Here is a 15,472-nt window from a genome sequence, read left to right as displayed (position 1 = left end):
TGGCTTGGCTAAGAGCACCCAGGCCATGTGGCGCCCCTCCCCAGCTCTCCCAGCCTACCCTGAGCCCCCAGTGACATAAAAGACCCGGCTCAGAGGGAAGAGGAATGGACTCAGGCGGTGCCTGGTGGCTGGCATTTCCATAGAGCTTCCCACAGACAAAGCCACACCATCTGTGACACCAGACAGACAGAGCTCCTGTGGGGGCGAGCCACCAAATGTTACCTGCTGAGATGAAAGGAGCTGGCTTGGACCAAAAAGAGCCCTGGAAACACAAGGTCTGGGACAGCTGGTGCCTAGAGCTGCCAGGTAGGGTGGGGAGGGCAGAGGAGGGACCGGGACAGCAAGAAACGCCCCTCTCCCCAGCAGCAGATCCAGGCCTGGGCAGGGGACCATCGCCAGCAGATGGGGCCACAAGAGGGCTGCCACCAGCACCCAGTGGCCAGGAGGTGCCACACTGACTTCAGCAGGCTCAAGCCCCAGGGCCTTCCGGGCTCCCCACCAGCCCCGAGGGGACCTCTTTCTCTCCCCCTTCCTGGAGATCTTCCCCTGTTCCTATCCCACTTGGGGTCCAGCCTCATTCATACCTTTTCTTCCTCCTGCACCACACTGTCCCAAGGACACTAATAGGGGAACCCCACTTTTCACTGTTCACACAAAAATGGAATTTCTGCCCCCTTCCCTGAGCACCCCATCAGCTCCAAGATCTCCCTGCTCAGGGGCTTCCTGAATTCACAGGTGTCTGCCTGCGCCCACGACATTCAAATCCCTTACGGGCGGGCCTGCTCACTGCGTTCTCCCCTGTGTTCCTCAGCCAAATGGACCTGCAGGCCAGAGCCCGGACCTACTCCAGCTTTTCAGCCTCGGGGCTTTGCCCCTGCTGCTCCCACTGCTGAGATGCCCTTCCCTACCACGTTCCCCTAGCCAAATCCTTCCTGTGCTTCAAGGTTTCTCTGAATGGTCACCTCCTCCCAGAAGTCTTCCTAGGTGTTAGCTGGGAGTTCTCGACGCTTCCTGGGAGCTCTGAGCCCTTAAACTGCAGCTCCCAGGCCTAGCCCGCTCTCTGCGCAGGGTGTGGCCGTTATTGGGATTCCCATCTTCTCTCTCCTGTGACTCCTTGAGGGGAAGTCCGCACCACATTGCTATTGGGTCTCAAGAATTAAATGTGAGAATTTTTCACAATGTCATCAGGAGTGAAAGAGGACTTCCATGGGATCTCAGGATTCGAAGTGACCTCGGGCTTATCATTCATTCAACTGATCGAGCACCACGATGTTCCAGGCACCATTCTAGGCACCAGAGGTACGTCCATGGATAAGACAAGGACCCTGCCGAGCGTGCTCTCTTGGTAGCAAGCGCTGGAAAGAAAATAACTCAGGAGCAGGAATGCAGACCTTGCTGAGCGGCTGGCTGCCAGGGACCTCTCTGAGGAGACCTGCATGAGGGGACCGGGAGAAGGTTCCAGGCCAGGGGGACATCATAAGCAAAGGCTTCTAAGACAGGAACCTGCCGTGAATATTTAAAGAAACACAAGGAGACCCGTGTGCCCAGCCCACGTGGTCACCAGAGGAAGAGCAGGAGAAAATGAGGCCAGAGAAGCAGCTATGGGAGGCCTGGGGGAGATGGAAGGGGAGGGAACAGAGCCGGGGAGTCGCATAGTATGGACAGGGGTCCCCTCCACAGCACCCCTGCGGACAGTCTTCCTGTCCAGGGACAGGGTAGCCCCCTCTTGCTGGGCACATCTGACGCTTACAGGGTCTTTTCAGCTAGAATCAAATCTGCCCCCGGAGGCTTCCCCTGACAGTTTGTCCCACCTCCTGGGGAACTCGGACAAGTCCTGGAGCTCAGACTGCCCCCCACACCTGGCATCCCAGCTCCCAAGGCCTGATTTCCCGGGGCCCTCCTGCACCCAGCATGCTCCTCCTCTTGGCAGCTGGGTGCCAGGGCCCCTCCTGAGTTGGGGATAAAATGACCAACTCTCTGAGTTTGCCTGTGATGTGGGACTTTCACTATGAAACTGGGAAAGACTTGGGCAAAGCAGGATTGGTTTCATTGGTTACTCAAGCTGGGAAGCAAATGGAAACAAGAGGGCCGGGCAGCGCAGGCAGCCCTGGTCACCCCACCACCCCCCCCCCCCCCCGCCCCACCCTGCACCTGGGGCAGAGCAGGCAGTCCTGGTCAGCCCCCCCCACTTCACCCCCTGCCACCTACCCCAGAGGAGGCAGTCCTGGTCAGCACCCCTCACCACCCCCAGCCACCCACCCCAGAGGAGGCTTCCCACAAAGCCCAGAGCCAGCCATGGGCAAACTGGTCTGTGTGGATGGTCTGGGGCCCAGGGTACGAGAACCCTCCACCCCACCCCATTCCAGTTCACCAGTTCAGCTTGACCCGTCATGTGGCTGTGGAGACCTCTCCATAGTGAGCCTTTAGGTCTGCACTTGCTTAAAGTCTCTCCGCTATGGGCAGCCTTGGAAAACAACTAAGTGTCCTGTGGCCTGGCGAGGCGTGGCCACTGCGACGCACAGTTCAGAGGGAAAACAAGGCTCAGAACAGGTAAAATTGGCTGGGGGGGGGCAATAAATGTATACTGCTTCTATAAGTATTCCTGCAAATTTCCCCAAACATCTAGTACAATGATTGCCTTTGGGATGGCTTCCAGGGGCAGGAGGACTGGGATGCGGGGACTCTCATCATGCACCTTTTGTACCTTTTGACCCATAGAGAATATGTTACCTTTCCCATAAGTAAGGAAACAAGCAAACACATAAAATTCTTTAAATTGTCCATTCCTCACAGAGTCTTCTATAAACAGGCCCGAGTCGGCCCCCAGCACCAGCTGCCTCGGCCTCTGTCTTTCTGCTGCGGACACGGGCCACGGTGGCCACTAAATCGCATCTGGTGCCGCTAGCTGCTCCGTGTCTCTCTGACTTGACTGTGGTGCCGAGAGAACGGGGAGCTGTCCATGTGGTCACTGCAGCACCGGGGGCCGGCACGGAGCCGCGCTCCGCGGCCAAGGCTGCGCGGACGAGCTCAGTGGTTATGTGACGCTGAGGTCACGCCCACATCAGGAAGCAGACTTCCTCTCGCGGCTCACAGAGCAGCCCCCTCCCAGCCCTGTGTCTGGGGTCTGAGGGAGTCAGACAGGTTTGGGCTGCCGTGTGGATGCCTAACCTCGCTGGGCACCTCCCTCCCCAGCGGCTGTGAGGGACGATGAGACCACAGATGCCGAGCACCCGGGATGTCACGTGGCACCTGGCAGACACTCGGTGCAAGCGACCTCTTAGCTGTTTCCTTCACCCCCTCGTGACCCCGACTCATCCTGCTGGAGCCATTTCCCCCCAGACTCAGGCAGCCTGAGCATCTCAAAACCCCACACGAGCTGGCTCTGGACCCCCATTTGCGCAGATTCTGCCCACAACCCTCCGAGGATCTGGGATTCATCCACGTTGGGAAATCCAGGCCCCATGTGGCAGTTCCTAGCCTCCTGGGGACCCCCTCTCTGCCCCCAGCCCCAACACGCAGGGGCAGACTCCTGGTCTCCTGACTCACCGATGTGCTTCCCGTACATGTGGTAGAAGAAGGAGACGCAGTAGAACTTGGCGCTGGCGTTGTACAGGGGACTCACCAACCGCGCCCGGTCCCCCAGCTCCCGGGGCCGCGAAGTCTCAATGAACATGTAGTAGCCTGTGGGGGAGGGGAGACGCCGACAGCCTCCTCTTCACCCCACCCAGACCTCTCACCACCCCATTCCTGCTCTGCCATGGTCTCAGCTACGAACCCCAGGGGCCTTTCCCAGCCCACCCGTCCCCCCAGCCTCTCACACCGGGGTCTAGGCCAGTCCTTAGCCTTGCTGAAGCTCTTCTTCCTGATCCTCTGTGCGGACAGGCTGAGTCTCCCTCAGATGGGGGCCCCCTCAGGAGAGGGTGTGTCTGCCCTCAGACTGGGGCTCCTTGAGGCAGGGCTGTGTCCCCCTCAGATTGGAGCTCCCTGAGGACGAGGCCATGTCTCCCTCAGATTGGGGCTCCCTGAGGGCAGGGCTGTGTCTCCCCCATTAGACTGGGCTCCCAGAGGCTAGACCCCCTAACACAGTCCTCATTCCTAGCAATAGGCCATGTCCTCACCCTCAGGGGTGCCGCTGACGTCAGTGGGGGGACCGGTATTGGGAGAGCGCTTGGGGTTCTGGGTTAGGGCGTTCTGCCGAGTCCAGTCAAAGTTGTCTGTCAGGTCCTGGGTGTAGCCACAGATCTTCTCATCCTCGAAGTGGCAGGTGTTGTCTGCACGGGGTGGGAAGTGGGGGGCGAGACACAGAGGGTCGGCCTCCTGGGGTCCTCTGGTCCGGCTCTGCCTCCCTGCCACCCGCGGGCAGCTCCCCAGCAGTGGGCCCAGGATCCCGAGGCTTGAGAAACCAGGGAACAGGGCCCCTGGCTAACTGCCCAGATCAGGACTCCTTAACCTTTTGTGCCACCACAGACCCTCCTGGCAGCTAGTGAAGTCCAAGGACCCCATCGCGGAGTAACAATTTTAGATGCACAAAATGAAATACAAAGGGTTGCAGAGAAGATCAGTTATACCGAGAGTTGTCACATATTTCTAAACAAACTTGTGTTGCAGTAAGTGCGCTTCCTCATTGTCGAATTAAGTCAGGAGATCTGGTGTTCGGTCTAATAACTGCCGCGGTTTTGAAAGGCTACTGGGCGTGACTGCTATGGAGAGAGACTGCAACAACTTGAGGTGATTGATGTGCAAACCTCAGACTTCTGGGGACAGTCCCAGGTAGTGACCACACTACCGTGCGTGGCTGCCTACATTCACCATCGAAGGGGAGGTTACATTTCTGCTAGAAGTTGGGGGAAATAAGGGAGTGTGTGCCTTCCAGGCTCTGGATTCACAGACCCCCCCTAAATTCTGTACACAGATTCTTTGGGGTCTCAGGTTAAGGACACCTGCTCCAGAGAACAGGGGACATGGATTAGCCTGGACTTTCTTTTGGGGACAGTGAGGAGGAAAGGTCCTGAGTTAGAGATGTTCCCCGACTCCACCCTTGTCCCCCTCCTTTAGGCCCAGAATAAATCCTGGGTGCAAACATCTCCAAGCCCAGCCCTGCTCCCTTCTGCTTCTCCTTCCAGCCGCTGGCCTCCATCCATTTTCTCTCTGAGTATTTCTTCGGGTCCCTTCCTCCCACCGGGGTGCTTTTGTGTCCCTAAGAGAAGGAAAAGTGGGTGGGAGTGTCTCACCTGACAGACTGGGAGAGTTGATAGCTGAGAAAGCAAGCAAGATAGCCAAGTCAGAACCGAGTGGGGCTGTGCAGAGGGGCCCGAGCTTCGGACCAGGGGCAGGGTCCCCGGGGCCAGGACTGGGCGCCAGAGGGGCCTGGCCTCAGTGACAGAGCAGGACACAGCACAGTGGTGAGGCCCACGCTCAGGGACCGTGTGGGAAGGGGGGAGGGGACCCGCTGGACACCAGAGGGACCCGCCCTTCCCACTCCCACCACCACCTACGCTCTGTGTAGTGGATGATGCGGGAGGCCATGTCACCGGCCCCATAGGTGGTGTAGGGCGTGAGGCGGACCTCGTAGCTGTGGGGCACGCGGAGGTCGGTCAGCATGTACTCCAGCAGCTGCCCCTTCTCCACACGCCGCACGGGGATGGCCTTCACCATGGCGTTGTGCTGGTTCAGCTGCAGATACAGGAGTTATGCTAGGCAGGCCGTGTCCGCCACCAGAGCACCAGCCCAGGCCCTGGTGTGACTTTGGGGGTCAGGGCCAAGGAGGAGAAAGAGCAAAGCACTAGGAAGCCGGGGGCTCAGATCCCTCATCTGGGGAACAGAGCACTCACCCCTCAAGCCGACCACCCAGGACCGTCTTAGTAGCAAATAATAGCAACACATACTGGACACTTTAATGTGTGCGAGGCACTAAATGCCTTGCGATGATCAACTTACCTAATCCTCAAAGTAATGATCCTATGAGGTAGAATATTGTAATTTTACCTTAAGCTTCTGATGTAAGAATAAATTCTGAGTTTCATGAGCAGAGCTGGCTCTGCCCCCTCCCCTCCATGGACCCCTGCCCAGGTCTCAGGGCCGTGCCCAGAGCGTGGGTGCAGAGGGGTCAGTCCCTAGCACCTCCAGCTCCCGCTGCTGTGTCCAGAACACTTCCTCCCTGGCACTGAAGACTTGTCTGTAAGCAGGGTCAGTGTGCCCAGCCCCATCTCCACCCCCTCTCCCACCCCAACCCCTTGGCCCACCTGGCGGACACTGAGTCTGTAGTTGAGCACGGGGTCGACGGCGTCAGGTTCCCTCTGGGTCCACTGCAGCACGTAGGAGTAGTTCTTGGACAGCTTGTGGCTGCGGGTGGGGTTGGGGGTGTCGAAGTAAAACTCCGGGCTGTAGGCTTTGGCTAAGAGGGCGGGGAGGGGGGCATGGGGCCATGGAGGGTGGGGAATGGGGAGAGACAAAGACAGGAGGCATGGGAGGGGGGGAGATAGGACAGGGTGGGACAGAGAGATGAGATGGGGAGACAAAGAGAATATTGTGAGGAGAGGAGGTGAGGGAAAAGAGAGGTTTGGGGAGAATGAGGGTGGGTCGAGGGAAGGTGGGAGGTGGAGAAAAGAGAGATTGAAAATGGTGAGAATGCAGTGGCAAGGCCAAGGTAAAGACAGAGCAGCGATATTAGAGAAGACACAGGGAAGAGGATTGGGGGAAAGATGGGAAGAGAAGGGCCAAGGCATTGAGGTAGAAGGAAGAGAAGGAGAGAGACAGGCAAAACGGTGGGGAGACAGGGAAAGTGTGGGAGAACAGGGGAGAGGGGAGGAGGTGGGAAATGTCACAGGGGCCTCTGGCTGGGGGGCTGGAGAGGTGGCCATGTTAGCCCCCTGTCGCTGAGTGAGGGGATCCAAACAAGAGCTAAAGGGGCACCCAGCCAGTCTGGGCTGCTGGGAGAGCTGGGAGTGTGGTGGAAGGGGGGACAGGCATCCTGGGGTTCGCGGCACTGCCACCAGCTCTGACAGGGAACCAGTTCTCCCCAGCGGAAAGAGACAGGGTGGGCAACCCCGCCAGGCCCTTTCGGTTCCCCTATCCCCTCACCAAGACCTCCACCCCTTTCTGACCCTCCCACTCCCATCTGCAGCCCGGTCAGCCCACCCAGGAATGGAGATGAGGAGATGGGGCTGAGAGGGGTTTCTGGGCTCCCCGGGTCGCTCCGGAAGGGTGTGCGGGCTGGCCTCGCACCACCCACGAGGTGAGGGGCGACTTCTCTCCCTTAAGCTACAGTTCAGGCCCCTCACTTTGGGCCTGCGGTCAGGAAAAGCGTAGGTTCCCCACGCCCACCCCCACCCCGCCTCTAGGACCAAGGACAAAGAAGGGGGGCTTGAACCGAGACGCCTGAGCTGTGCGGGGGGGCCAGGGCCTAATGGGTGGGCGGGGCTGGAGGTACCTTCTTCGGAAACAACTGGAAAGGGGAGCGAAGACTGGACAAGGCTGGAAGGGGTGGGGTCTATGTCTATGTGGGCGGAGCCTAGGGCCGGGGCGTGGGCGTGGCCAAGGAGGGGCCAGAAAGAGGAGGGGCCTGAAAGGGCGTGGCTGTCAGGGTCCAAGGCCGGGAGCTGAGCTGAAACAGGCGGGGCTCCCAACAGGCATGGGCGGGCCCAGAAAGGGGACGCCCCGACCAAGAGTGGGCGTGAGTTGGGGGCAGGCCTGTAAGAGGAGGTCCTGCTGGATTCGGGGGAGATGGGCGGGGCCCAGGCCGGGCATGGGCGGGTCTTGGAAAGGCGGGGCCCAGACGGGGTGCTGGGAGGCAGGGACGCGGCGGGGCCCGGCCTGGTGGGCAGGGCTGGGGTTGGGCGGGACCTGCGGGACGCTCACCGGAGACCTGGAAGAGGCAGACCGCCGAGCCCACGTCGTTGGAGACGCTGCATTCGTAGCTGCCGCTGCTGTCGCGGGTGACGGCGTCGAGGCGCAGCTCGGAGTGGTCGGAGGCCTCGCCGGCGCCGGGGGCGGCGGGCGGCGGAGGCAGCAGCTGCCCTTTGAAGCGCCACACGGCCGAGGCGATGCGCTGGGGGCTGCCTCGGAGGAGCGAGCAGCGCAGGAGCACGGGCCGGCCCAGGGCCTGGCGCACGTCTTGGGAGCTGGGCTCCACCTCCGGCGGGACTGGGGGCGGAGGCGGGGGGCGGTCAGCGTGGCCGAGGTGGGGCTGAGGGGCGGCCCCTGGGCAAGGCGATGCTCTCGCCCCTACTCCCCTGCCCCCAGCCTGGAAGAACTCGGGCGGACACACGTTCGCTACACACTTCTGCAATAACCACGCGCATATCTACCCGACCTGCAGATGCCCACGCCCTGCTGGCCGTTCCTTCCAGCCACGCGTCCCACACGGAGATTCTGTTCATGCCTCACATGGCCCCTCACCCCCATGTCATGAGAAGCAGCATAAGGCCGGGATTTGGAGCCTGGTCCCTGGAGCCGGATGACCTGGGTTCACATCCCAGCCCCGCCCCGCCCCGCCCCGCCCCGCCCCTCATGAGCTGTGAGACTCTAGTGACGTAACCGCTCTGTCATTCGGTTTCCCTATTTGTAAAAATGCGTCAAGGTGTGGAAGGTTTAGGGGTAGCAGAGTAGGTGGAGGCGTTGTGAAGGGGTAAAGAGGGGACAGGCCTGGCGAGAACAGGAGGGACGGCTCGGGAGGCGGTCCGCTGGGACAGTGGGACTCACACTGCACGTTCAGCTGCACCTGGGCCTCGCGGGGGCGCACGTTGAAGCCATTGTAGCGAGCCGTCTGGCAGCGGTAGGTCCCACTCATGTCGCGGCTCACGCGCTCCAGCCGCAGCTTCCCGTCCGGGGTCTCCTCCACGGGCAGCCCCGAGGGCAGCAGAGCAGCCTCCTTGTCCACGCGGGACCAGAGCACGGGCGGCCGCGGCTTGCCCCGCACCTCGCACTGCAGCTCGGCAGGCGAGCCCTCGCGCACGGTCACGATGGCCCTGCCTTTGGGCACGCTGATGGTGGGAGGCACTGGAGGGTGGAGGAGCAGGTGAGAGGTAGGTACCCCCGGGCCTCCCTCTGGGGCTTCTGCTTCCCTCTCCCTAGGTGCGACCCTCCCTTCCCCATCCCAGGTGTCCCCCAGATCTCAGTTTTTCCCCAGCAACACTCACCTCCACAAATCCCCTCACCTCCTGGGTCTCTACTGAGTCTCTCCCAACTCAGAAAAAGAGCTAAATCGTCCCGGCCTATTCCTTCTTTTCCCTTACCCCAACATCACTCCGTTTTGGGGATTCCACCTTTTAAACAATTCTAGTAAAATCTCCTCCCTCAATCTCCTCTCTCCTGCCCGCTGGTCCTGCACTAGTTCAAGCCACCACCTTCTTTCTGGAGTGTTACCACAGATTGCTGTATCCCCAACATCTGGGTTTTAGCAGGACAAGGGCCAGAATAAACACTGTATCTCCCAGCCTGCCTGTGGCTACCGTGAGACTAAATTCTGGCCAGCGGGATTTGACGGAAAGCAAGTGTCTCCAAAAAAGAGAAGTCCTGCCACTCTCCTCCTCCTGCCTGCAGGCTGGGATGCAGGCTGGTGGCTGCAGCTGGAGCTGCCACTGTCGGGGAGGCGGCGCGCTAAGGAAAACAGAACAGCCAGACAGGACGGAGTGTGGGGCCCCGGGGATGTGGTGCAGCCGAGCCGCTATTCCAGCCTGGACTGCTCACTTCTGCTTGAAGAAGAAATACACAGCTAACGTATTCGAGCCACTTTTATTAAGAGTTTTCCTGTTATTCACAGCCAAACCTAATCCAACCCAGCATAATGCCCAAATGGAGGGTCTTTTAAAGTTCCATGGGTCCCATCCCGCATCATATCAAACGAATTAAAATGTCCTACATTAAATATAAATTGCAAATAACTCTACAAGGCATGCTGAGATCCAGTTATCTAGTTAGCATAATTTACACTCTATAAACATTTATACATTTACTGGCTTTAATTTTGCAGCTTTCTCTTTGTATTTTGGCGCCAATTAATGTATTTTTCCAGGTCTAAACCATTTCCACAGGCCCTTAAAAAGCTTCCATGCCTTGCCCCGGCTGGGTGGCTCAGTTGGTTGGAGGATTGTCCCAAAAAGTCTCGTTCAATTCCGAGTGAGGGCACATACCCAGGTTTCTGGTTCAATCCCCTGTAGGGGTACATATGGGAGACAACCAATCAATGTTTCTCTCTCTCCCTCTCCCTTCTTCTGTCTCTAAAATCATTTAAAAAAACACACAAACGAAAAACATAGCCTCTGGTGAGGATTTAAAAAAAGCTTCCATGCCTTCATTAGGCTTATGAACCAAATGGAGGAAATGGCCCTGTGCGCCATTGATATCCCGTTTATAAAACATCCCAGCTCCCAACACTTCTCCCCCCCACAGGCTAAGGGGCTGTCCCTCCCCTTTGAGGCTGCACTGCCCTCAGGTTAAAGCTCAAACTCCTTGGCTCTGTAAGGGAGGCCCTGTGCTCTGGCCTTTGCCACCCCAGCCTCATCTTCCCTCTCCTATCCTGTGTCCCAGCTGTGGGACCCACTTATAAGGAATATACTCCCTGACAAGCCAAGTCTCATACACCATGGGGGTTCCCCATTCCTCCTCTCCTGGGCTTGCCCTCACCTATGCACGCCGCCCCCCCCCCCCCCCCAGCAAATCACATGGAGCATGGCTCCTCCCTGGCATGCCCTGGCCGCCTGGGACTCCTTCTCGCATGTCCCCAGGATGCTCTGCAGACCCTGCCTTTAGCTCCCTTTTAAGGTTTGCCCTTCCAACTCCTGCGTTACCCCAACAGATGTCTCTCCCAGCTAGGCAGCGGGCTCTGAGACGGGCTGTGGCGTTCGTGTCTGGGTCCCCAGCTCCTCACCCAGGGCTGGCACACAATGATTGGTGAAATAAATCTGTGGAGGCCTGGTCCATTCATAAAGGCCCGCTCCGGAAGCCTTCCCTGGCCCCTCTCCCTGTGCAGATGTCCAGGTGGAAGGCCACCAAGGCTATCTCGTCCAGTGTCTCACAGAGGAGAAGCGGAGACCCAGAGCGTTCAAGAGGCTTAGCCGGAGCCAGCCAGCTCCTCGGCGCAATGTGCTGGGGACCGGGAATGAGATTCCAGAAACCCTCTCTAAAGCCATCCCCTCCCAACTCCTGTCCTTCTCAAAGTGCAAGCCCTTCAGGGCTGGCGGAGATCAGGCTCTGAAGGCAGACTGTCTGGGTTCAAACCTCAGCTCCACCACGTACTGCTGTGTCACCTTATGTTGCCTTAGGTAAGTTTTCTTTTTAGTCCTCATCCGAGGATATGTTTAAAGAGAAGAAGAGAGAGAGAGAAACATCGATGTGAGAGAGACACAACTATCGGTTACTTCCCATATATGCACCGACCAGGGATCAAACCAGCAACCTAAGTATGTGCCTGACCAGGAATTGAATCCTTAACCCTTTGGTGTACAGGACAACACTCCAAACAACTGAGCCACCCGCCGGGACTTCTTAGGTAAGCTTTTTAAACTCTCTGAGTCTGTTACTTCACCTCTAAAAACTGAAGTTAAACTCTCTATCCCATAAGGTAAATCATGAAGGCGAATAAGATAAACATAAAATCTTCAGAACACATAGTAAGTACTCAATAAGCGTTAGCCATTATTATTTCATTATTGTTATTGGAACAGAGACCCAGATCCCCTGCATAATCTGGCCCCGCTGGCCTCTCCGCTCTCATTCACTCCAGCCCCCCAGCCACACTCTCCTTGCTTCAGTTCTCCAAACGGCCCCGCCCCGCCTCAGTGCCGTTATTTGCTGATGCCTTGGCCTGCCTTTCTCTCCCACCCTCCCTTGCTCTCCTTTGCCTAGTAAAATCCCACCCCTCCTCAGATCTCAGACCAAAGACTTTACCTTAGCAAACTCTTTCCTGACTCATGCATCACAGTTTGCGATGGCATGTTCATATGTGAGACTATCTGAAAAATGTTTGCCTCCCTACTTAGTTCAATGAGGGCAGAGTCTGTTTTGCCCACCACTCTGCCCCAGCACCTACCACGGTGCCTGGCATATAATAGGTGTTTGATAAATGTGTGTGGCATGAACAAATGGAGTCTTCCCACTCTGCCTCCCTTTCCCAAGCTGCTGCCCCCCCCCCCCCCGCCCCCGTGGGCCTCTCCAGCTCCCTCACACCTCCCCGCTGCCCCTCCAGCCGCGCACCTGTCTCAGAGGAGATGTTGACTTCAACACTCAGGTCGGGTACAGGTGCTCCTGGGAAGGAAGCCACACACAGGTAGGTGCCGTAGTCGCTGAAGTGCAGGTCAATGAGCTCCAGGCTGCTTGTGACAGCAGGCAACTCAGGGTCGTTTCGGGTCACCAGCAGCCTCTTGGACATGCGTGCCGGCTTGCCGTTCTTGAACCACTGATAGGTCACCTTCTCCTGGGGCACTGCATCCACATGGCACGAGAGCTTCAGGTCCTGGCCCAGCTGTATGTTCTCACTTTCTTTGATCACGTCTGGGGTGATCTGGAATGTGGCATTCTTCATGGCTGCAGGTGGACGGGGAGGGCAGGTTGGCTGGGGCTGGCCCAAAGCCAGGGTCCATGTCCCACTCCTACCCAGACCCAGCTCCTCCCCTCCAAGGGGCCCTCCTGCAGGTTGGGAGCTACACCCTCCCACCACCGCCACCACCACAAGAAACCATCGTTTTGCTTGGAAATTGTTCTACTTGCTCAGATGTGTTTTAAGAGTTTAAAAAAGCTCGCTGTAGAAAAGTGGGTTTGGTAATCATTAGAGTCACTGTTGCTGAACATACACTTTGTGAGAGGCACTGTTCCAAGCACTTTACGCAGGTTGACTCATTTAAATCATCCCACGGTCTGTGAGGGAGGCACTTTAGTGTCCCTGCTTTACAAGGAGGGAACCGAGGCCCAGAGAGTTTAATTCAGAGCCTGTGCTCTTAACCACTGCGCTACTTTATTTGTATTCTTGTTTGAAACCTTGAATGAACAAAATACAAACTTTGTAAGGATGCAACAGAATGTAATAGTGGTTCTATCTAGACAGTGGGACTGAGGGAAACTGAGGGGAAATTTTAATCTGAACATTTTACTCTTTTGTGCTATTTAACTCTTTTCAGCAAGTTATTGTGATTGTTATAATAAGAGCCCAATACAATAATTTTACGTGCAGTTACATTAAAGCTCGGAGTTTACAAAGTAAAGGGTCTGGCCTCTTTTAAAATCTAAATATGGTTTGATGTAATGCGAGAGTTAGACATGACTCTTACTATTGGATGCTAATTCGACAGGACACTGATACCACAGCCACTGGTACCCTTTGCTGGGTTGGGCAAAGCCAGCTGTATGTCACCCTAGGAAGTGACCATAAGGCCTGGCCAGGAAGTCATGGTTCTCATTCAGAGCACACACCTGGGTTGTGGGCTCGATCGCCAGTGTGGGGCGTGGCGTGCAGGAGGTAGCCGATCAATGGTTCTCTCTCATCATTGATGTTTCTCTCTCTCTCTCTCTCTCTCTCTCTCTCTCTCTCTCTTCCTCTCCCTTCCTCTCTGAAATCAATACAAATATATTTTAACACAAGAAGTGGCCATAAGTATTGGATGTAAATTGAGATCTCATCAACTCAGGTTTTAAAGGCCAAATGTAAACAGGTGGAGAAAAAGAATCTTCTGATGAGAAAAGTACCATCAAAGGGGAAAGTAGTCATCAGATAGTCACAATCTTGCTGTTTCTTTCTTTCTCTGATTAAGTAAAAAGTAATAGAGGGTTAACTTCTTCTTATGAGGAGAGTCAGGGAGTGGTCAGTGAAAGATCAACAACAAAAAGTGTTTCTTCAGAAGACTCTGAGTCAAATTTGGCAGAAGCTGTATTTTACTTTTAAGTGCTAAAGAGCTGGTAACAGCTGTGTCTTTTTTAAAAAATACAAGAAGAATTTAAAGTTTTCCCCTTGAAGCAGAGTAGCAAAATCAAGATCATATCAAGCAGCTAATGCTAACAACTGAGGCTGAGGTTTAGTAAGGAAAGTGTTTGTACTTCTTTAGATCATACTCCAAGTTTTGTGTCATTTTTACATTTAATAATTACCTTCAGACTCACTAAAATGCTTTGCTAGCAAATATTTGCACACGAGGTATGTGAAAATGTGTTATTTTCCCTGTAACTCAGTGAATCATGTGGAGACCAGTGTACAAAGAGAAAGCCAGGAAATTTCTCCTAAACACTGGAAGTCCATACTTAGCTTTTTGCAACCTGTTTCCCAAACTAAAAAAAAAAAAGTAAGTACTCAATACCAGTCCTCCCTACCTCTTGGATTGTTGAGTTTATATCTGGAAATGTAGATTGTAAATAAAACTTGACACAAAATTTAATCCTGCTCTCTGCAGGGAAATAAAAGTGCCTGGAACGTGCCTTCTCAGCATACATCACCTACCAAGAGGAAGCAGACAGGCCCCTCTCCCGCTTCATCGGTTGTTCCTGGAGGAGGGACCCCGTCTGCCTCTGAGTTCCCGCCCACCCCTCCGGAGCCACGTACATCGCACCAGCAGGTTGACGGTCTTCTTGGCGGGGTTGCCCACATTGTTGGTGGCTGTGCAGTTGTAGTAGCCAGAGTCCAGGGCCTGCACTGAAGGGATGCTGAGGATGCCACCCTGGGCCAGAGCCCCCAAGGGCAGCGGGCCCGGCCCATGGGACCACTGCGGCTGGGGCAGGGGGTCACCGCCTGTCAGCAGACACTGCACCGTCACATTCTCCCCAGGGTTCACCACCAGAGTTTCATTCACAGACAGCTTCAGGGCTGGTGGTGCTGAGAGGACAAGGAGGCGGGGTCTTAGGGGGTTGGGAGGCAGGGCTGAACGTGGGGATACAGGAGCTGGGAAAACCATGGGGTCGGGGAAGGACGGGGAGAAGAAAGAAAGGGGAGAAGGCAGAGAGCAGGCAGAGGGGAGCAGGGGATGCACTGGTGGTGATGTGCCTAGAGTCCTGTATGGGGTGAGGCACTGTCTCCTGGTTGGGGAGTCAGCTCAGGTGGGCAAGGGTATGGGCGGGGAAGTGCCTGTACCCGTGGTGTTGGTGAGCCGGAAAGTGATGGCCTTGTCCGGGATGCCACACACGTTGCGTACAGACACCTGGCAGGTGTAGCTGGCGTAATCCTGGGGCCGAAGGTTCTTCAGCTTCAGGACCTTGGTCTCCCCCTGGGCAGCAGTGGACCACTGGTGTGAGGGGTCTGCTCGGGTCTCCAGGGGTCCCTCACATTATCCAGCACCAGGGGCTAAAGTAAATTCCTATCTTTCCCCCTCTCCACACCGTTTATCCCCAGGGAGCCTGAGTCTGGGGAGGGGGGGGGATGCTGCACTCTCCAAACCTTGGGTTTCTCTGGGTCTGAGACTGCCCTGGTACACACTGGCCAGGACCAGGCCTCAGTTTCTCCACTTTGGAAAATGGAGGGGTAAGGAGGGAGCCCTGCTCTCACAAATATGGAGCT

The 15,472-nt window shown here is 56.4% G+C and overlaps 1 protein-coding gene across 2 annotated transcripts in view; it reads right to left on the bottom strand.

Annotated features, from left to right (window-relative positions):
* Positions 1–15,472, bottom strand: part of MDGA1 (MAM domain containing glycosylphosphatidylinositol anchor 1) — a 55,820-nt gene that overhangs the window by 5,276 nt on the left and 35,072 nt on the right. Inside the window, exons 5-14 of one of the 2 annotated variants that reach the window (XM_079780627.1) lie at positions 15,050–15,182; positions 14,525–14,794; positions 12,193–12,522; positions 8,701–8,997; positions 7,858–8,142; positions 6,243–6,394; positions 5,496–5,673; positions 5,232–5,255; positions 4,119–4,271; positions 3,547–3,681 (exon numbers count right to left, since the gene is read on the bottom strand). In XM_079780627.1, the coding sequence (XP_079636753.1) occupies positions 3,547–3,681; positions 4,119–4,271; positions 5,232–5,255; positions 5,496–5,673; positions 6,243–6,394; positions 7,858–8,142; positions 8,701–8,997; positions 12,193–12,522; positions 14,525–14,794; positions 15,050–15,182 (1,957 nt within the window). The remainder of the gene's footprint in view (positions 1–3,546; positions 3,682–4,118; positions 4,272–5,231; positions 5,256–5,495; positions 5,674–6,242; positions 6,395–7,857; positions 8,143–8,700; positions 8,998–12,192; positions 12,523–14,524; positions 14,795–15,049; positions 15,183–15,472) is intronic. The other variant, XM_079780628.1, reaches the window with a different exon arrangement.

This window comes from Cnephaeus nilssonii (genome assembly GCF_951640355.1).
Source record: "Cnephaeus nilssonii genome assembly, chromosome: 9".
In the NCBI taxonomy this organism is placed as follows: domain Eukaryota; kingdom Metazoa; phylum Chordata; class Mammalia; order Chiroptera; family Vespertilionidae; genus Cnephaeus; species Cnephaeus nilssonii.
The sequence above is the reverse complement of the archived record's forward strand: the minus strand, read 5'-3'. Positions and strand labels throughout refer to the sequence as shown.